A 21,802-nucleotide genomic window follows, 5' to 3' on the forward strand; every position below is an offset into this window, starting at 1 on the left:
AGACAGTTCACTGGCGGTGGCCAGGCTCAGCGAGGGGTACAGGGGGACAGGGGCAGAGACATCAGTTCTGGCCCTGTAGGGGCATCATCCTGTAGTCCCTGATGAGATGGCCTGTTTGAGTAGCAGGAATGGTCCTGGCCTTTTATCGTGAGAGGCAGGCAGGACCCTATGTCCACCAGTGGCAAGCTGCAGCAACACCACCACCCAGTGCTTGGAATCCAGGTGATGACTCCAGAGTCCCTTTCTCCTCTGCCTGTAACTGGGGAGGGGGTCCTCTCACCGAGTGGGTTCATGAAGCCTCTGTTGAAGGCAGCCTGGGGGCAGTAGGTGGACAGCCCCAGGACCTGGCACACATTCAGCAGCAAGGTCAGAATACTTTTCTTCTGAGTGGTGTGTGGCATCTCCTCAGGGACTCCAGCTGAGACAGTGGTTCCAGTCAGGTGGATGGATGAGCCCCTGCCTCCAGGGATGGAGGAGAAGTTGGAGCAACCAACATGCTGCCCTTCACCATGGACAACAGGGACCAAAGGAAAGTCCATCTGATGAGCAAATGATGATACATGGCTGGGCTGTCATCAGCATTAAATCCCTGGGTTCAGACCCTAGACTTCTCTGCAGGGTTCCTAGTCGTCACAGCTTAAGCCGAGAGCCCCACTTGGTATTTTACAGCTGGCACTGTGATCACAAACATTGACTCTTTAGGAGGTCTTGGTGCCCTAGTTGGGGATCCCAACAGTCTGCAGCAAACAAGGCAACCCACAGTCCTCAAAAGGGCAAGGGCGTGTGGGCAGGCGCCCCAGCACTGACACAAGCTCTTCTTGGGGTGTCCCAAAGAGGGAGATGATGCAAGTCCACCCCTTTCCAAATGCTTTTTGCTTTCTTAATACAAGTCTCTCCAGAACAGTGCTCTTCTTGGCCCCCTGATGTAAGCAAGGCAGGGAGGCAAAAGGGGGCCCATCACAGGATCCCATACACATGCCCCCCTCTGGCCAAGACACCTGGATAGCAGACTCGGCTCTGACTGGGCAGCTCAGTAGCAGCGGTTGGGTCCAGAGGAAGAGGCGGCATCAGCGATTGGCCAGTTGGGCAGGGTTATATTTTACGGGCGGATTACCGTACATGAGGTACTTGGACAAAGTTTTACGGGGAAGAAGGACCTTGTAATAAATAATATTCTGCACATCAAATCACTTTCACCGGCCCCCACCCCCGCAACACACACCAAAGAAAGGCTACACACACAACAGTCCCTCCCACCCTGTTACTCTAGTCCCAAACCCAGCTAACTCTTTCTCTAATTACTTTAAGAGCCAAGAAGACTTCGCTGGCTCTGATGGGAGGAACCCCCTGAATTGGGTGCAGGACACAAGATAACATATATGCCCAAAAAGTAAGTTGAGGAGTCACAAAAATAGCCAAGGGGCCTCTGGGATTACCCCAGGAGCTGGCTTCTGAGTAGCTTCTTGCAACAAGACCACTGGGGGGCAGATCAGCAACAAAAATTCCTCAGCATGGTGGTCAGTGGAGATCCACCAAAGCCCACTAGATGGCGCTGAGCTCCAACATGCTTTTAAAAAGGAGGGAAAGCTAGGGGGGCTACCACAGGGAGAAGCTAGAGAAGGCAGCAGGGAAAGCTAAGCCTGGGTCTTAGATCAAGGGCCATTAACTGACTTTCCGGGTGGTAACAAACTTCCCCAACTGCACTACTTCCCCAACAAGGAAAGGGGGATGAAGGAGCCCTGTCCCATCACATAGGGTCTCCCTGGCTAAACCAGCGAATTCTCCCTTGGCCCTGTCCTGATCCAAATCTTTGCCTAGTCCCTTTTTTAAGCTATCCCACTGTGGAAGAGGGATCACTGGAGTGTTCTACTCTTTCCCCTACGTCCACTCCTGCCCACCCACCCCAGTAGGTGGCTTGGATATTTACCTCTTTCTTCTCCTCATCCTCAGCATTGCCCTCTGGACGATCATCATTGCTGACTTGGTCTGCAATAGGCATGGGGGGCTCTGGAACCTCATTTTCAGGTCTGTTTTCACTTGTGTCCATGGTCACTTCCTCCTTCTCCTCACTGTCAGTATGGGGATAGTTTGGGGGGCAGGAAAGAACCAAGGGGAAGAGAGAACAAGATGTTAGGTCTTGGGTCATGGAAACCTCCATGCCTCAATACTTGGGTGGGATTGGGAGGGCTGCTTTTCTAGACCAAACTAGAGACCTTGCCCCCACAGGAAAAGCAGACAACCTTTTTCTTAGGGGAAAGAGCACAGATCACAGCAACCACATCCTCCCACTGCCCAGATGGGATAAAGCTGTGATGTATAAACTCAGGACTCCAATGCTCTTGGGTAATTCACCAGAGTACTCTTATATGAAGAGGAGAAACATCCCTCTCTGAAAAGTCCCTCAAAAGTGACTGTTATTTGCCCACAACCCCAGGGCCTCCCTAGCCCGTGGTCACAGGCACTCTTATTTAACCAAACTGCATGAGAAACTAAGGGACGCCCGAGTCCTTAAAAAGATGAGAAAGAGCAGCCAAGGCTGTGGCAAATGACCCCAACCTTGTTGTTTAATCAGCTGCTTAGGGTAAAAGCCTAATGACCCACAGATCTGGAGACACCAGCAATGGAGAAATGGTGGGGTGGGGGCTGTAGGGAGAATAGGGCTGGTGAGGGTTCAAGCTTCAAGGACTCTCTCTAATCCACAAGGAAAAATTAACACTGCCAAAGTATGAAAGCTCAGAGAAGAACCAGGCCACTTTTACCTGCTCAGAGGTGTAGGAATTGTTCTTACATTCGGCTTTCGCCCAGTTTCTCCCACTCCCTTATTCCAACTTCCAAGAGATAAAGAGAGCAGGCCTCCCAGTCAGGACACACCCTCCCCCACATCACGCATCCCTCCCCCCGGTGCCCCCCCCAACAACACTGAACCCACTCCCCCACCCCTCCGAATCACACAAGTAGGGTCCCAATGCAGGCCATGAATCTCAGAGGTTCACTTCAGATAAACTAGCTTCCCAACTTCTTTTTTCTGTCTTCATCCCTAACTTGTATCTCTAATCTCACCCCCACTACCACCCAAACACTGGGGTGGGGAAGGGAGGGCAGGGAACGAATCAAGATGAACAGGGTCCCCTCTCTAAGTCTCAAGAGAGGAGAAGCCAAGCCTCCACAGGCTGATAACCGCCACCAGAAAATTCGGCATTCTCGACAGGCTGCCTGACACTCAGAGGTCAGAACAGCCTCCCCAGAGCACGGGAGGGATGCACGGGAGGAGGGGGGGAGGAGAAAATCGGAACTGTGCCCCCAGCTAATAGGCTCCCACAGAAACAAGAGATAAACTGCCTGAATCTAAAGAAAAGGCTCATCCAAAAAATACCTATTTCCCACACAGAGAGGGCAAGTGAGGCCAATTAGAAATCAGGCAGGAAGGACAAAGGGGGAAAGCAGAATGACTGAAAACAAACCAAAACGAAAGACGGAATGAAAGCCATGGGGAAGAGAAGGGAGATGAGGGGGGCTAGAGAGGTAGGGAAAAAGGATACATGGAAATGTGAAGCTCTCACCCTTCTTTGCTTTCTGATAACATGATTTTTTTTCTCCCCCTGGAAGTGCTGTTTATCCCTTTCTGGAATGGAAGAAATAACAAAAACCAAACAAAAAAATCCTAAAAAATTTAAAAAAACAAAACAAAACACCTTCCTTGTCCCAAGATCCCACCACCTCCTCCCCGGCCACCCGATCCAGAGAGAGAAAATCGAGATGCAGCAACTGGGGATCCAAAAAATGGTAAATGGAAGGAGAGGTGGTGGTGGTGAGGGGAGGCTAAAATAGATCTGGATTTTAAGAGATAAGCGTTAAGTCCTCACGGCAAACCCCGAATTCGGCTGGATTGGTCTCTCTGGAGGAGGAGGAGGAGGAGGGCCAGGCTGCTGGTAGTGGCTGGCTCTATTGTACTGGCGGAGCGGTGGCGATCAGCCGGAGACATGCAGGGGAGCCATCTTGCCACTTACCCAGCAGCCCGTGTGTGCGGATGGGGGAGGGCCCTGCTGCAGCAGGGGAGGGGAAAGCAGAGAGGGAGGGCGCTGAGTGAGCAAGGCTCTTATCCTCTGGCAAGCTACTCGGAGCTCACTGCTGGCTCAAGAGGCCTGGCCCTTTCCCTTCCTTTCTCAGGTTACAACAGCTAACGAGGCCTAACCCCAAAGGGAAAGGGTGCTCTCTCCTTGTCTTCCCGGGGGGAGGGCGGGAAAGGGGGCTGGGAGGAGAGGACAAAGTTACAGCTGTTTGCTTGGAAGATTCCAGAAAATAGAAGGAAAGGAAACAGCAGAACTGGGAGTGAAAAAATGGTAAGAAGGAAGGTAACAAGGCCAAAGTTGAATAGAGACGGAGGGAAGGGTCATGAGCAATTTTTTAGGTGTCCATCTTTCTCTATCCCAGAAGCCAGGCATGGAATATTGAAAACTGATCAGTTGGCTCAAGGTGGGAAGATGGGATAAGATTTGGCACTATCTAATCACTATATAGTAACTGGCTGCTCACGGCAGCAATGACCATGTGTTACTACTTTAGGGAGATGAAAGAAAAGGATAAGCAGAGGTGCTTTCTGAATTACCAATAGAGGAGGGGAGAGGTATCTCTAAAGAGAAGACAGACAACATTGTTTCACAGTCTTTAATAAGGTCACCCTGCCCCAGAGCCTGCAGGAGCCAAAAAGAAAAGGATAAACTGGGCAAGGGGACCTTGCCTAAAGCATGAAGGCCGCTTCTTGGAGCAAGGGCTCCAAAGTGAGGGCTCTGAAGTATGTAAGAAAGGGAAGTGAGAGAACTGTTACTGGGAACAGGGTGGGGTGGGGTGGGGTGGGGGTGTGTGTGCAGATCTGTTGGACAAAAAGTGATTGGGAACTTAACAGAAATGATTAATCATAAGCATCTCCAAACTAATGTAAAAAGTGAAGCTGTCTCTACCCATTCAAAAAAGCACTCAGCAGATGCTCAGAATGCTCATATGTTGACTACAAAAGTGCTCCTTTCGTAGCCTAGTTGCAGTAAAGGTTTAACATTAGAACAAGCTTCTGGATTCTTAACCAAAAGCTTAATATTTCATTCGTAATACCAGAGCTTTTAGCTAGAACTGAAATTTCCTCCCTGCTGCTTAAAATCTTAAATGTACACACCAACCACATGCTAGAGCACTCACGTTTATACACCACACTACAGTTCCTTTTCACGTAGTGGTCCCTGTCTGCTCAGCAAGACTGAGAGGCAGGGGTCAAATGGCCTAGGGCTCAATCCAGGCCCCAGCCCCACCTCACACAAGTAGCACACAAGTGATACTGAGAGTTCCTGATCCTCTCTGTGTATCAGTTTCTTTATCTGTAAAATTGGGGTAATAACAGCATCTATCTCATCTAACTGTGTGATAAGGATTTGCTCTTAGGAACCTGGCTTGGAAGACACCCCAAGTCAAGGCAAGGATATGTGTAAAACACATGTATGTTTAATAGGCCATTATCTCATCTGATACTACCTATGGAGCTTTTTAAAGAGTGTCCTCAGAGTGTAGACTGCTCTTTCTATGATGTAAAGGCAATAACTGGTTTGTTGGGTTCCACTAATGCCCTCACCACTGCCTAGTACCCTCTGGTTACTTGCCCCTTACCCTGCAGAGTTCCTCAAAGTCAGGGACACCTAGCCTGGAGCCTAACACAAAGAAACGTTCAGTAAATATTTCCAAGTTAGATTGTCATTGTGGGTACCAAGTAAGATACTTTAATAAATGACTGCTGCATTAAAAGTTTTAATATTTTTTAGACAGAATTCCCACAAAGACAATTACCCAACAGAGAAATGTTACTTTCAAACATCCTCAAATACATGTTCCCTGTCCATCAATTGTCCTAAAATACTTTCAGCTGCCAATACGCCTCTCCAAAAGTGGCTTCCTTGGAGGAAGAATTTTAATAGCAATTCTATCTCATTTTTTTCAAGAATAAGAATTTTACGATTGCTATCCTTGGTCTTTGTGAGACATGAGTTTGTGCGATCTATTCCCTCATGATCAAACCTATGGGATCTAAGAATTACCAAAACTTTTCTAAGAGGAAACTTCGAAATTGTCCCAAAAAGGGGGACTCAATCTACTTGCAGGCCTAGTCCCAAAGTCTTCTTAGTTATGTGTCAGAGCCCCACGCAGCATTTCTTGGTAGAACCTTTTAGACAAAAAGCATCTCCTTTTCCAGTATTTAAGTTCTTGGACAAATGTTTCTGATACCTTTGAAAAGAAAGTGAAACTGCATGGGGATTGGGGGTGGATGATATTGTTTAGTCAGTAAGGCACATTCGACTCTTTTGTACCCCATGAACTGGAGTCCGCCAGGCTCCTCTATCTATGGGATTTCTCAGGCAAGAATACTGGAGAGGGTTGCCATTTCCTTATCCAGGGTATCTTTCTGGACCCAGAGAGGGAACCTGTCTCTTGAACTGGCAGGCGGATTCTTTACCACTGAGCCACCGGGGTGATACCTACCCATAATTAAACAGAAAACAAAGCATTTGCAGCCCAGAAGAAAAGGACAGAACTACTTGAGGGCTAGTAATATCACATTAGAGTTCATATCTGAATATGAATGAGATTCAAAGAAACTAATGGAAAAGTGAAATTTCTATAGACATTTATGTTTGAATTTTATTGTAGTAAATTCACAAAGAGCTGAGGACTGATATGAAATTTAAGTAATAGTGGGATTTGACTACCTTTGGTAGTGAGATTTAAATAAAGAATACCCTCAGGAGCATACTAGTTCCAAGATAACCAACAAGAGTATGGTTTAAGAGGGTATGTCCTTAGATACCAACTTCTCAGTGAGTGAACTCTATTGATAACAATAAATTCTACTTTTTAAAAATGATGCATCATTTGGCATATTGGCATCGTAGGTCCCCTGGGCAGTATCAATTACACTGGCATATTGGTTTAATGGACCATTACCTTCCTGCTATTTGGGCAAAAGGACAACTAAACACAGTGTCAAGGGCCTAATATTTCTACTGCCTGCAAGGTTTGTATATACAGGAAGGTTTTATTTAGAAAAATTGGGGTTTGAATTAACTGCTACTGGATGATATAGCTGTCCACACAAAGTTTTTCCTTTCCCTTTCCTTTTTTCCTCTATTTTTCTTAATGTAAAAAAGAGAGTTCCCTTTTTTCCTGTGTGTGAGTAAATTTTTGTTCTATCTATAGCAGGCAGGGCTGGATTTTGGAACAGGGCTCAAATGAAACAGGACTGAGGCTCACAAATTCCTGCCCCAAGAAATGAAAAAAGATACCTTACCTCATAAATCTAGAATCCCTCAGGGAACAATCAGAATCACAATGGATTTAACCAACCACAGCAAAAAAAAAAAAAAAAAATTTAGGTCATCTCTTCCAAGTGGTGAGAGGTCCTTGAAGTAATTTTTTTTAACACTTTACTGAATCAATGGGCCCTAGCTGTATTTTTTAAAAGTCATGTGACTTCTCGTTGAGACAGAGAGGAAATCCAAGGTTAAACCACAAATGGTCTCTTTCATTTAGCACTCCCTGTTGTTTCATCTCACTTCTAAAATTGGGCAGGCTCCAGAGATCACCAGGCTAAACACTAGCACTCAAGAGGGGTGAAAGACCAGGAGGAGTGTTGTGAATCAATTTAGCAGGGCCTCCAGAAGTGTAGCCAAACTTCTCAAAGACTCATTTACCAAATCCAATGCCAGAACATCCTATGGGTTTTGGGCATGTAATTCTGTTAGGTTGCCAAACAGACCATCTGAAAGGCAGACGGAAGGAAAGCAGGTAACCAGGGATGTGTATGAGGCACTTGAGCTCAGATTGCATTTCTAATCTATGGGCTGCTCCACGGAAATCTGCCAACAGATTGGCAAATCTCAGGATTTGCCCAAGGTGCCATTTGCTATCTCCTTGCCAGAATCAATGTGACTAGATGACCTCAGTCTTAAAATACAGGTCAAAGCCACTTTTACCTAAGGAGAAAAACTCTGTATATTGCTGGGAGCCAGCACAGGAGATCCCACCCATGACAAGGTCATGAGAAGACCTGACAAGCAAGGCAGATCAGGACTTCAGGGATTTCGAAAAGCTGCCCCGGCGCTCACCTTAAAGATGATCTCTGTCTTTCTGATGCTTGCTATATTAGACTACTCCCTAATTTCTGTGACACAGGCAGAAGGCCTTCCCCGATCTCTCTCCAAACAGAATTGTTAGGGGAAGTACACTGATTGAAACCACCCACCCTGGCCAGGCACCATAGTAACCATTTGCATGAGTTGTTTTATGACAGGAGATCCTGATAAGGAATAAGGAACTAATAAGCCACCACCAACCGGAAGAGTTTGGGAAAGGTCAAAAGGAGACACCGCGTGTCCGTCCACTTTCCAGAATCCCTCTTGCTAGCATCCATCTTGGCTGAGCGATGCATGCACCACCAGGAAAGACTCTGAATTAGAATGATTGGCCAAAGACCACCCGGAAACTAATCCCATCACCATAAAACCCCAAGACTTCGAGCCACACAGGAGAGCAGTTCTCCTGGGTTCCCTTACCTACTGCTCTCCACCCGGGTGCCCTTTCCCAATAAAATCTCTTGCTTTGTCAGCATGTGTCTCCTCGGACAATTCACTTCCAAGTGTTAGACAAGAGCCCAGTTTCGGGGCCTGGAAGGGGTCCCCCTTCTTGCAACAAATGGCGACTCTGGTGGGGACTCTTCTTCGCTGAGACTGACATCCTGACCACTCGGGGTACTCAGGGGCCAGCTTGCCTGCCAATGGACCAGACCCAGTGGCCGCAACTGGGACCCTTTTGTCCCTGGTCTCCTCCTGACGCGGACAACTGGCCAGAGTAAGGAACTGGCCCCAACAGGTAAGGAACAAGAGACTTTATTGACCTCTCTCCCGTTCCCTCTCTTTCCTCTCCTTAGCCCTTCCTAATCCTTCCCGTTTTTCTAGTCCCCTGGTCCTGGATGCAGGAATCTGCTCGAAGGGCCTCAGCTTGAGCTGAGAATTGGAGACTGATCACCTCCTCTTAGCAGAGAACTCGAATTCTGGTTCTGTTCTGGTCTGGTTTCTGGTAGGGCCGAGTTCCAGTCTTCCCTTCTCTGGAAGCCCAGGGAAAAGTCCCGTAACACCTGGGTTTCTGCAGGTGGCAGGAGATGTCTGTAAGGCTACCCCTTTTGCCCTCCTTTCCCGCCTCCTCCTTTCAACCTGGCTTCCTTTCCTCCTTTTGAAATCTTTGAAGACACATCTCAAGTTCTGTGTCTCTATAGAAGGTTTTCTGAGAGACTGTATTCTTGTATTTAAGGGAGTGTCTGATGAGGACTGCCAGGTTTATACCTTTGTGTTTTAACTCTGTTCTGTGTTGTGATTTGTGATTGCCATTTTGCTTTGTCTGGCCAACAACTGGTTTGGACCTGCTGCCATTTTGTTAGAACTTGATTTTCTTTCCCTGTGCCTTGAGACTAGGGCTCTCAGGAACACTTATCTAGACCACCTCTAACTCCTGAGACTGAGGAAAAAGGGAAAAAGCCTTTAAAATTTTTATTTATTTCAACTTTTATAAGCTAGTAAATTTTATATTGTAATATCTAACTCATGACCAAACTTAGAAAATGAAGCTAGATCTTGTACTGTGTCTGTCTAAATATGTCTTGGTATGTCTTTGTCTCTGGGTAATATTTTTTAGGTTAATTTGTAAATGAGCTCTATTTAATTGGCTTAAAGAAAGGTAAGCGCTTACAAATCAAATAATTCTAAATTAAACAATAAATTCCAGGTTCAGGTGAACTAGGAAATATTCAGTATTAAATACCTGATATTAATGTTTGTTTGTTGACCTATCTAATATAGCCATGTCTTAGAGTAATTAACATCAAGTAGAATATCTTCATTGTACCTGGGTTTAATATAAGTTAAATATTATATCTGTTACAAATTTGTCAGCAAGGAAATTACCTCAAGTGAAGAAACTTCTAAAAAACGTAAATGAGATATGAGTTTGTATATAAACTCTATTAAGAATAATTATTCTTTAGGAATATCTGTCTACAACAGTCTCTCCAGATTGGCGTTACTTGAATTTCTAAGGGTTGTGCTAAACTAAGTATTGGAAGTCCATTGAATAATTAGGTCATTTCCAAATAAAATAAGATTTTGAAACATTTACTACTAAACACTGATTTCCTTTTACAGAAAAACTAGAGATTTGGGACTATAAATGAATAATGTTTGATGCCATCCTAAAATGTTTTAAGAAAGCAAGGGTTTTAGAAATTATCACTGGTATTTATGCTCACCAATCTATAAAATGCTAATATAAAAGTTAGCTCTTGGTTGCTAAAGGAAAGCAGGAAGTGTGCTTTCAGTAAAAAAAGGTATGAAAAAATACTAAAAAGAGTTATGCAAAAAAAAATAAAAAACAAAAAAAAAATAAAAAGAGTTATGCATGATCAGGATTTTCTAAAATTGGATTACAATTAGTTAGATAAATGGGTTTTTTTTTTTTTTAAGATAAATGGGTTTTGTTAGGAATGACAGGCCATAAGAAAACTGGTTAGAGCCAATTAGGTCCAAGATGGTGGAGCTGACTTTCACTAGACCTTGAGCCTTGGTATTTACACCCATTGTGACATATCAACAAGCTAAATGATACACCCATCAACACTGACTAAATCCGGCCAAATGTTCTAAACACTTTTAATTGATCTTTTCAATAAAACTTCCTAAATCGAATTCTTTTGAAGTTCCTTTGACTTCTAGCTAACTTTGGGGTGCTTCAGAGGGCCCCTGAAACATCCCAAAGAGAGATATTAAACTGTGTTTATTTGGTTGGTTAAATTACATGAAAAAGATTCTCAAATGAGTAATAAATCCGCTCATGTTATAATGTATGGTAAAGTTACTAATACAGGTATCCCAGAAATTATATGGAGTTCTTAACATTTTGATATGTCTTGTTATTCTAATGAGAAACCTGATGACTTCACAAAAGTTAACAAAGGACTGAATGAACCAGTGAATATGCTTATAACTTTTATGGTTTCTATCCGAAAAATTACAGGTTTGAATCTTGTGTTTTCTGGGAGTAGGGAAAACCTTCCTCTCAAACTAATTATGAAAATAATTTGGTAAGATTATATGTTATAAACAAAACAATTATATTTTCTCTCTATCTGACTCCTCCAGAAATTTAAAAACTCTTAGGTTTCCAGTAAGTTTACCAAATGAGCTAGGAAGGTTATCTCACTAACAGGTACAAAAATCTCAAGCAATTTTTGAGACCTTAAAAAGGGAAGAGTTCACCTAGATTTGTTAGGCAAAATCTGTGATAATCCTTTGGTGTGAGTTTCCCAGCCCTGTTTTATATTAAAAGTTCAGTCTGAGATTCTATAAATGTTTCAGCAAAATAAAAAGTCTATAATCAATTATGGTTATATGAATCATTAGACCAAAATTAGTGAGAACAGACATATTTTGCAAACAAACTAGCCTTAATTTGGTTATATTTGATAAAAATGAGGGTAACTTTAGAGAGAAAAAGATATTTCAAAAAATGTTAAATCCCAGTTTGTTAATGGAGGTCTGCATGTAATAAGACTCATTTCTTGGATAGTTCTTTGCTGTTATGTGACATTAATGCAAAATTTAATTGAATTCTTAAAGAACACCCTAAGTTTGTTTCTGAAGCTTATCTCAGTAATCTATCTTTGTTTTTTTTTTTAGTAATCTATCTTTGGATGAAGATCAGATGCCTCATGACCTGCAACCAGGACTGGAAAAAGACATAATTTAAGAGACTGTCTCCAACCTGGATGGAAGGACTTTTTATCAGGTACTCTTAACTAGCTCATGCACAATGAAACTGAAGGGAAATTAACTCTTAGATTAATTCCCACTTCCAAAGGCCCCTACACTGGATTGGTCTATACAGAAGACAGCTGACCTGATCTCACCTTAAAATGATGCTCAAACAGGAGAAACTACACTACACCAGGATGAGAAGACAACGACATCAGAGGTAGACAGCTTGCCCAAGATGCTGGATCTGGTTTGTATGATCATTTATAATGTTTTCTTGACTTCTTACACCTCTGCATATAAATCAAATGCTTTTCTATCACAGGCCTGATCCTATGCCAGTTTTAGAAATCAATCCAATTGTTGGGTTTGTGGCCAATTACCTGTGTCTAGTTCTGGGTTACCTTAGTAAATTTCTCTACTACAAGGCTCTAACTGGTTGGCCCTGAGAAAATTCACTTAAAAAAAAAATTAGAGTCGTATTCAGGTCACTGTGATATTACTAGATGGGATCCCCTCACCGGGCCAATTAATAATGCCTGCTCTGACTCTGGCCATAATTTGAGCTTTTTTCTATTACTCAAGCTCAGACCAACAAGAAAAGTTTCAGCAAAGGAGAAAGAAATCTCCCACAATTATGAGAAGGATTTATATAGATAACACCAGGTTACGGTAATTTAGGTTTAAAGTCTCTTCTGTGTTGGAAACAATTAAATCATACTAAGGATAATCAGTCTAGTAACACTAGAAAACTGGGCTATGTGCCTTATAGACAGTGGTGCCAATGTATAATTTCCCTGAAAGATAAAGATTTGTACACAGCAGACTAAGTCAGACGACCTGGGATATACTGGGCTACATCTAATGGAAGCTCTTAACTTAAGTCTTACTTGTGACTTTACTAATACTGCTGGCTATGTACTTTATATTTCACCTGTTTTACAAAACTGCTGTTTCTTACACTGCCAAATGTGTGACTGAGGACTCTGACAGAATAATATATAGTTCCCTATGAGATCAATGATGATAACAGTGTAACTCTAGATATGGGAAGAAGCAACAAGAGGGAATGTTTTCCTGGACCAAGAGGCCAGTAAGACAGGTGGTTCACAGAATTTTGGATACTGTTTTATGGCTTAGTCCAGTAACAGCACATTGAGTGGCCTGTCAACAAAATCTTTGCCAAACCTGAGAATGGACATTCTCAGCACCATGGGATAAAATGGTCATGAAATGCCCCCCTCAAAATCATGGTCAAGTTTATGAGCAAAAAGGGGCTCTGTCAACTGAAGATTGACACTTGCAATCTACAGCTACAGAGATTAAATCATGGCCGCTGCAACTGCTGACTTTCAAAGGCCCTGAAAGGAGTTCAGGGTGAAAATCAGGAATGAGGTACCCGGTGCTCTGAGAAAAACTGGCAGAACAGGCCTTCAGATAGTTAAGATCTTTTCAGGAGAAGATTTTAAGAGTCCCAATTCTTGCATCTTCTCATACCTAGAGAAACACTGATGTCATTAATGGTGACATCTGCTTTGGCTATTAAGGAAAATTTTACAATTAAAAGTCAAAATAGAGTACTCAGCTATGGTTCAGAGACCCTGGGAAATAACCAGGTGTTACTATGGGTGTAATTTCAGATTAGACGTTGTATTGCTAAACACTTGAGTTTTCTGAGTCGTGTCAGGCTTAGATGCCACCATTCTCCAAACAATGTCTGCTGGAAGCTAGTAACTTCTACCTTACTTTTTATAAAACTAGGCAACTGGCCACCTGGCTAAAAGTCTCCCTGAAGTGCCAGGTCCAGACTGGGTTTCAGGCCTGTTCTTCTAAAAAGAAAGAGATTTATTTTGTCTATTAAAATTCTAGTTATCCCTCCTCCAGCTACTACTAATTGGGTCTGTTACACCACAATGGCATACCAAGGGATTGAGATTTTAATCATACAAGGCTCAGATCTAGGACTTGGAACTCAGGAATACTTCCAATTCAGTGTTTCTTCTCCAAGCTGAGGCAGTCCTATGCCCCATTTTGACAGGAAGTTATCACAGTCATAGTTGCCCTGTTCCCTAAATTAAAACTGAGCAGGACTCTGTGGGGTGGCGACTCTGGAGTACAGATCTGCTGTGTGTCCTCCATTTCTTATCTGTAGGATATAGGCTTCATTCAGCCTCCTTGACCTTCCCTGAGTTCCAAAGGGTGGATTCAAACAATTGCTAATCAGGGAAGGGAGGGAATACAGAAACAGGAGAAACAATCAAATGGTGGTACAGCCTTGAGACAGGGTCCTAGTTCCTACTCAAAGAAATATGCGTAACAATGTCTTTTGAGTTCTACAGAACTGGAGCCCACACCCAGGTGGAGGATGGTAACTTCAGACTAAACACAAGATTCCTGGAGCACAGCTCTGTTGCTTCACCACCAGCCAATCAAAAAAAAAAATGTCAAAAACCTTGCAGCCCTCACCCCAAATGTTGCCTCCTGTTTCTGGGGACCAGTGATGACCATCCTGTTAGGTCTCCTGTTTGGCCCCTGTCTATTTCATCTCTGAGAGGCGCCAACAGTTTCAAACTAAATTGCTGTTATTACAAGAGTGAAAGCTGGTTTCAGATGTGGAACACTCCAACTTAGATCAGGTAGAGAGAGACTTCTGCTCTGCTAGGCAGGCCTATGCCTATGCACAGCAGGAAGAAGTTACAGAAGAAAGAGATCTCTGCCCCAATTCCCAAGAAGTATCTAGAGTATGAAGTCTCTCAGGGGGGAGTTGTTAGGGCAAGCACACTGATTGAAACCACCCACCCTGGCCAGGCACCATAGTAACCATTTGCATGAGCTGTTTTATGACAGGAGATCCTGGTAAGGAATATGGGACTAATAAGCCGCCACCACCAACCGGAAGAGTTTGGGAAAGGTCAAAAGGAGACACCGCGTGTCCGTCCACTTTCCAGAATCCCTCTTGCTAGCATCCATCTTGGCTGAGCGATGCATGCACCACCAGGAAAGACTCTGAATTAGAATGATTGGCCAAAGACCACCCGGAAACTAATCCCATCACCATAAAACCCCAAGACTGCAAGCCAGTTCTCCTGGGTTCCCTTACCTACTGCTCTCCACCCGGGTGCCCTTTCCCAATAAAATCTCTTGCTTTGTCAGCATGTGTCTCCTCGGACAATTCATTTCCAAGTGTTAGACAAGAGCCCAGTTTCGGGCCCTGGAAGGGGTCCCCCTTCCTGTAACAGAATCAACTTAGAACTTTAATTAATATGTCCCCCGGACGGTGGTATCCTGTAAGATTATCGAGGATGAAAGGAGTGTTTCAATTTATGCCCTTTGCTGGCATTCTAGCCTGCTTGGCAAATGCGTACTAATGCACATGACTGCTCACAGCACCTTAATCATAAACAGCATAAAAAACCTGATCACACAAAAGGCCCTAATAGGCACAGAGCCCTTCGGGGGTGAGGAAGCCCTATTAGAGAACATAAAAATATTATTCTAAAAGTGGTTATAGTTAAAGATTTAGAAAAATAAAAGTTTAGAATTATTAATTTTAACCAGGAATGCTAAACAGGGGCTGCCTCACCAGAGCTGCAGAGTCTTTGTGTGGTAAACCTTTTAGATAAATTTAACTGATAACTTCTGCAAAAGGACTGACCTTTGTGTTAACAGGATTGTATTTCTACTATGTTGCAACCTGCTGTGCCAGGAGACTGCAACTTCTCTGTTTTCTGTTAAGCTCAAGGTAAAATAGAACAATAAAGAATAGATAATAAAGAAAATAAATATAAAGAAAACAGCTTTGCATTCACCTAGGACATAAAATGTCAACAGGCCCCAAAGCCAGAAGATAATGTACAAGACTCTCAGAAACTAAGAAGTATGCAGAAAACACCCTGGTTTCGTGAAGGACAAGCTGGACAAGCTGATGTAATGTTAAACTATCTTCCCCTTAGAAATGTACTAACTTAGGGTATAAAAGCTACAGTAAAAAATAAAGCACTGCCAGACTCTGCTGCACACCCCAGTCTGCGCTCGTTCGCGCTCTTTCTCTCTCTCTGTCTCTCTCTCTGTCTCTGTCTCTCTCTCGCTGACGCCGTTCATCCTGAGGGTACCCCTGGATCCTGCTGAGGCTGGACCCTGGCAGTATATGACTTCAAGGTTCATTTGCCCTGGACCTGCATGCAAAAATCCAGAAATAAGGTGCTTTAAAACAGCTTACAGTGCCACTCTGTGGCCAGGATCTCAGAGACCTACAGGATTTTATGGTAAGCAAGGAGCCTTTCATAAAATTCTCATGGGGCACAGGAAGCAGTTCCTCAGACCCAATTAGCAGCAGGTTTTCAGTACATACTTTGAAACTGCCATTACAGAAAAGACACACTGTACTTCCATGGGATGGAGGAGGGAAAGGCAGGTATTATCTCTGATTGATGGATAGAAAAGGGAAGGTGTCACCCCATTTCCTCATCGATGGTGTAGCTGGGAAATCCTGAACACCTTCAGAATTCGCTGGGTTTTCACTTTAAGGTCCTAGAAGAAAAACCCCTTTCCAAAGGATAATGTACCCATTCCAAAAGGGAAAAACAAAAACTTTTTTCAAAGGCAATAGAGTGAACTTTTAGCTTTCAAACCAAAAATGTAATGGCCACAAGATGGCAGCAGAGACAACAATATTAGAATAGACAGTAGCGAGGGTATATCCTAAGGCAAAAGCTATATATAATGAGTACATTACTATTGTTAAAAGTCTCAAAAAAAATATGAGATAATAAATCAATCATGTCATTGCCCGCCACCCTCCAAAATCAAAGGCAAAAGGTAGTCTGAAGTTCTAAGAAGAATTTACATTACTAGACATATACATAAAAAGGAAAATCATATTGCTAGTATTAGTGTTAATGCAATTAAAGCAATCATGGAACAAAGTTAGGCCAACTGTCTACTCAGGACATTTTCTGACGTTGAAAAGGTAAGCAATCTTATTTCCACAATGCTGTGTCATTTCCCATGAGACTTCAAAGCCAAGAATTTTGGTTCAATGGCATCTTAATTTGTAATACATAACAAATGAATGACAAATTTCAATTACTAATTTAATTTGATATGAGAGTATTTTCTAAAGCTAGATTTGTAAGGAATAAAAAATTCACATTAATTACATAAATAGTAAAATCAACCCAAGGGTCTCAGAGGGATAAGCTTCTGACTTGATAGGGACTTCATATTTTGCTGTACTGTATACTGGGAGAATTAACTAGGATAGACTGTGGTTAATAAAATGGTAGCTAATAACCAGAGAAAACACAAAACTAAAAAACACAAAACTAAAAAACAGCACCCTTCTGTTTTTTTTTTTAGATCTTCAACATCCTTTATTAAACTGTGTTCCCAGGCTCACAGGCAGCTGGCAAATATGAATTAAAATACCTGAATCGATTCCTGCTTCCTCCTTAAAGGAAGTGACTGTTTTGGTCAGATGATCGCAGAAAATGGGTTTCCTTTTACTCTCACCACTGCTTTTCAGATTACATTAAGAGTTCCGGTGGCAGCTCTCAACATAGTATAACTGAAGTCTAGCCTTAGTCCAGATAGAGCTCTGCCTTTGTGTTTTATAATGCAGTGAAGATTTAGCCAAAGAACCCCAGGGAACCAAGAACTATCCTACAATCTGGGAGAGTTATATCCCAGTTGAGAGGTATCACTTACACAGTGTGATGAATCCTTTCTGATTCTGGTAGGTGAGAGGTCGGAGCCTCTGAGGTTTGGGGCTGTGTGGCAGCCGGTGGCTCTGCCTCTTCAGCTTCACACTTCTTTGGGCTCCCCTGTGAGAACAAACACAGCAAAACAAACATAGCCAACGTACTTAAGTCTGCTTGATTCCTTATCTTTAACATAGAGCTGATAAAAGGCAGAGCACGACATATATAGTACCAGCTCCAGACATGGCCCTATTATTTATTTAATTTTAAAAAGTGGAATGGAATACTGCTTACAGAATTTCTATGCTAGCAATCATTTTATTAGAATTCTTCTTTGAGAGAACTGAGAAGAGGCTTACTTTTGGGCAGAAAGAACGGATCCCAAGAGCGCTGAAGATGAGAACCCTGCTGCTCAGCCTCATAGAGAACTTCCATTAACCAGGAATTGGGAAATAAAAGTAGAATCTAACAGGTATCCCCTTCTACATTTCTACTGAGCTTTATCCAGACTGCATTTTCAGTTTTATAGCTAAGACAGAAGGGAAAATCATGCCTAATCCTCTGTTTTCCTCTAGGGAGGGGGCATAATACCCTACCCGATCAGGCTGTAACCTCTGGGTCACATGCTTTTCAGTTGGCTCAGGCTGGCTCACACGCCTCACTTGGACAGAGGATGGGGTGGAAGTCCTCTCCTTTGGCTCAAGGACCTGTAGTTGTGGCAATGGTGGAGCTGCAACCTCCTGACCAGAAGAGGGATCTTTGGTTTCAGTGTAGCTGGTGCTGCTATCCCTAGAGACTCCAGGGCTCAGAGACTAAAGAAATGAAACACATTAGCCAAATTATTTTATTTGGTATGTATTCAGTAGATCACTGGGTTTTCCAACTTAATACTTCAGATCTTTTTATCCCTAGGTTTGACTTAGTGATTTCCCTATTTCCTAGATTATCCAAAAATTTATTAACTCCCAGTTAGGTGCTGGGTACTGGGATATACACATAAAAAGGTATGACCATACCCTCAAGAAGTTCATAACCTAGTAGAGAAAATGGGTAGACAGATTGACCTGTCTTTACAATCAACAGGAATCAAACTGAAAAAGAACCAGTGAGTTGAAAACGAGACTGCAGAATGAAAAGTAATCACTGAACTGAGGACTAAAGGAATCTTTTTCTATTCCTGCTGGAAATCATAAGCTCTGTAGGGGTTGAAAGCAGTGTAGTACAGACAGAACATCTCCCACACTTACTTTTCTGCTGTTGCTTGATGCTGACCGGGAACGAGAACGGGAACGTGACCTGGACTCCGATGTTGATCTGGAGCCCACCTTGGATCTATCATGAGGGTTGGCATGTGCATGTGCCCCAGATGCACCTCTCTGCTTGGATCTGGGAGGTGAGTGAGACTGAGAGCCTGAACTGTCAGGAGAGCGAGATCTTGATCTAGAACTGGAGGATGAAGAGGAGGAGGATCGGCTAGAGGAGGAGTCAGCTGACTGTTTCAATCTGTGGCTTGGAAGAAGGGCATGAGAAGCCCTCCTGCCTTCTTTCTGTTCCAAAGCTTCCTCAGTGATCCCTTTGGCCAGCGTGAATTCCTCAATTTTTAGAGGGAGTGGTTGAGTGGATTTTTCTGATTCAGTTTCAAGACCTTTCTGGGCTGAGGATTCAGCTTGTGTGCTTTTCTGAACTAGAGGCAGGACACTCTCCTCTGGCACTTTCTCTACTGGAGATTCAACTTTGGTGTCTGCAGGACCTGACAAAGGAGACAAACTTCCCACCAACTGCACAGTGTGCTGAGACAGTAATAGCTCCCTGGCCTCAGCATCTGTATTAGGAGGAGATAACTGAATGAGGACAGGAGGGGCTGGGCCTTCCATGGGTTCTATTTCTTCTTCACTCTGGAGCTGTGTATTAGGTGGTGGAGAAGATGCTTCCTTGGTAAGTAAAGGTGGGGGAGTCTCCTCCTCACTGGCAGTTTGTTCTGGTTGTAGCACAACCGGGGGCTTCGCCACATCTTCAGTCAATCGAGGAGGGGAAGGAGACTTGGATTTTTCCTCCAAGACTTTTGAATATTTTATTTCTCTTTCTCCTTCTTCAGGAGGAGAAGCTGTTTTCATCTCTTTCTCTTGCTGATGTCTGGCTAGATGACTTCTTCGGGCCTCTTCCTGAGACCTTGTAACTCTCCCTCCTCTCTCTAACCCCTCCTGTTCCTGGGATCTTATAGTTTGGGGTCTCTCATCTGTCACCTCCTCTACTTTTACTCTGGGTATCTCTTCTCCCTCTTCCTTAAATTGTTTCAGGATTGGTGCATCTCTAGATTTTTGTCCCTCATCATCATCTTCCTCCTCCTCCTCTTCCTCCTCTTCCTCCTCCTCTTCTTCTTCCTCCTCTGCTTTCAAATTTCGATCTGCTCTGACCCTCAGATTTCTAGAAGGTGTTTCTTGATCCTCTTCCTCCTCTGCAGCCTGGCTACACTCAGAAAGTTTAGCTGCTCTTGCCTGAAAGAAAAGATATTCAACAGTTCAAGGTATATTTGCTCACTATCAACAGAGGAGAAAAAGTATCTCACAAGATACACGTATGATGGAGAAACTCAATGATATATGCTTTCAGCAACACAGAAAACAAATGTGACAACGGACATGTTGGACTAAATGGACTTCACGGGAATCAAAACAAATACAATAATGAAACTGCTAGTACTTCATTTGTTACTTTCAAGCTTTAAAATAAACACGAAGTAAACATCTAGAAAGTGTTGGGAGGCAGGCCTGACCTATTTTCAGTAAATGTTATTATTTTGATTTTTTGGATATACTTAATTTGTCCCCATTATTTATTTTTCCAAGGTCATAATTAACTATACATATACTTTTGTATTCTGTTCACTTAACACCATATCATACAGTTTTAAGGTTTTAATTAAATAATGAATTGTCTGTTTTCTAATAATGTGCTGCCTTACAAATACAGATCAACCTGCTAACTTTCATAACTTTTATTTTTTATATATTCATTTAGAAATCTGAAGGCTAAAGCAGATATAAATTAGGAAACACAAAATGAGGAAAATGTTAAGCAAAGATGACTATACACAAAGCTAGAAAGAAATCAACTCTGAAAATAAGTTGAGGAAAGAGGAGGAGGAGATATCCAAAGCGTTTCGTAAAGAAGTGAAGGATACTTTCAGAGACAACAGAGTTACCTGTCTGACTCTGGATGATCGTCTTTCTCCCTTCCTTGGTTTCTCATCATCAGATTCACCTTTCTCTTCAGAAATAGAGGCGCTTTTTCCTATCAAATGAAATAAAACCAAGTCAGACTTAAAAACACAAACATTCATACAATACTGCTTTCTAAAATTCAATCAATCAAAGCATATGAGCTGGTCAACACACATCTGTATTAATTTCCCCAATCTCTATGTGGAAGAAAAGACCATATGAAGCCCTAAAAGGTCAGGACATGTTGATAATTCCTGCTATGCACGCACATCTGGAATGTTTCACTATCTCAAAGCCAATTCACATATTACAAATAATTCAAACAAATGTAAAATAACTACCAGGGGGTTCAAATTGTCTATCACAAAGTACATTTATTTCTGTTAAATGTTTTGTCACTGAATCAAAGTTAAAGACTTCACTGTGTTCAGTGTGACTTTTTTGGACTGCCTATTGCCACTAGTTTTGACCAAAATCTCATGATTAATACACTGGTTTGTAAAACAATAATCTCATGATTACTTAAAAGAAATGATTTTCAGGGCCCCAAGGTTCCTATAAACTTCTTCAAGCCAACTGGACAGGGCTCTGGAAACAGGCCTTCTCTCAATTGTGTTTTATACATGGAACTCAAGGTAAGATTATTTTAAAGAAAAACAAGTTCAACTATTAAAACAAAGCTTGCAAATCAGCAATGTAGGCCATTCCAATTAATAACTCCACGTAAAACTGGAAAAAATGTTCACTTACGTTCCATGTAAATCACTTGAATAATTTGGGTCTCAGTGTCTTGACAGAAAATGGAAGGGAGGGGCTGGAAGATCTCTACGTTTCCTACCAGTATTAAAATATTACATGGAGTAGAAATGCAAATATTGATGAGAACCAGTTTAGAAAACAGCCTAAAGATAATTACATTCCAGATAGGTAGAATACAGTACAAAAGGTTTAAATGATGCACAAACACCTGTTCTACACCAGTATTTAAACTAGTGGAAATAATAGCAGACGGTGTGAGAGAAGTTTTCTCTCTTATCTCTATATTTCA

General features: G+C 42.6%; 1 protein-coding gene across 7 annotated transcripts in view; it reads right to left on the reverse strand.

Moving 5' to 3' along the window:
- Positions 1–21,802, reverse strand: part of ACIN1 (apoptotic chromatin condensation inducer 1) — a 38,025-nt gene that overhangs the window by 6,925 nt on the left and 9,298 nt on the right. For 5 of the 7 annotated variants that reach the window (XM_043919569.1, XM_043919567.1, XM_043919565.1 and 2 more), the window contains 5 exons: positions 20,736–20,824; positions 18,781–20,028; positions 18,130–18,345; positions 17,541–17,656; positions 1,928–2,069 (listed from right to left, as the gene is read on the reverse strand). In XM_043919569.1, the coding sequence (XP_043775504.1) occupies positions 1,928–2,069; positions 17,541–17,656; positions 18,130–18,345; positions 18,781–20,028; positions 20,736–20,824 (1,811 nt within the window). The other 2 variants (XM_043919570.1, XM_043919571.1) reach the window with 2 other exon arrangements.

This window comes from Cervus elaphus, chromosome 12 (assembly GCF_910594005.1).
Source record: "Cervus elaphus chromosome 12, mCerEla1.1, whole genome shotgun sequence".
Taxonomy (NCBI): domain Eukaryota; kingdom Metazoa; phylum Chordata; class Mammalia; order Artiodactyla; family Cervidae; genus Cervus; species Cervus elaphus.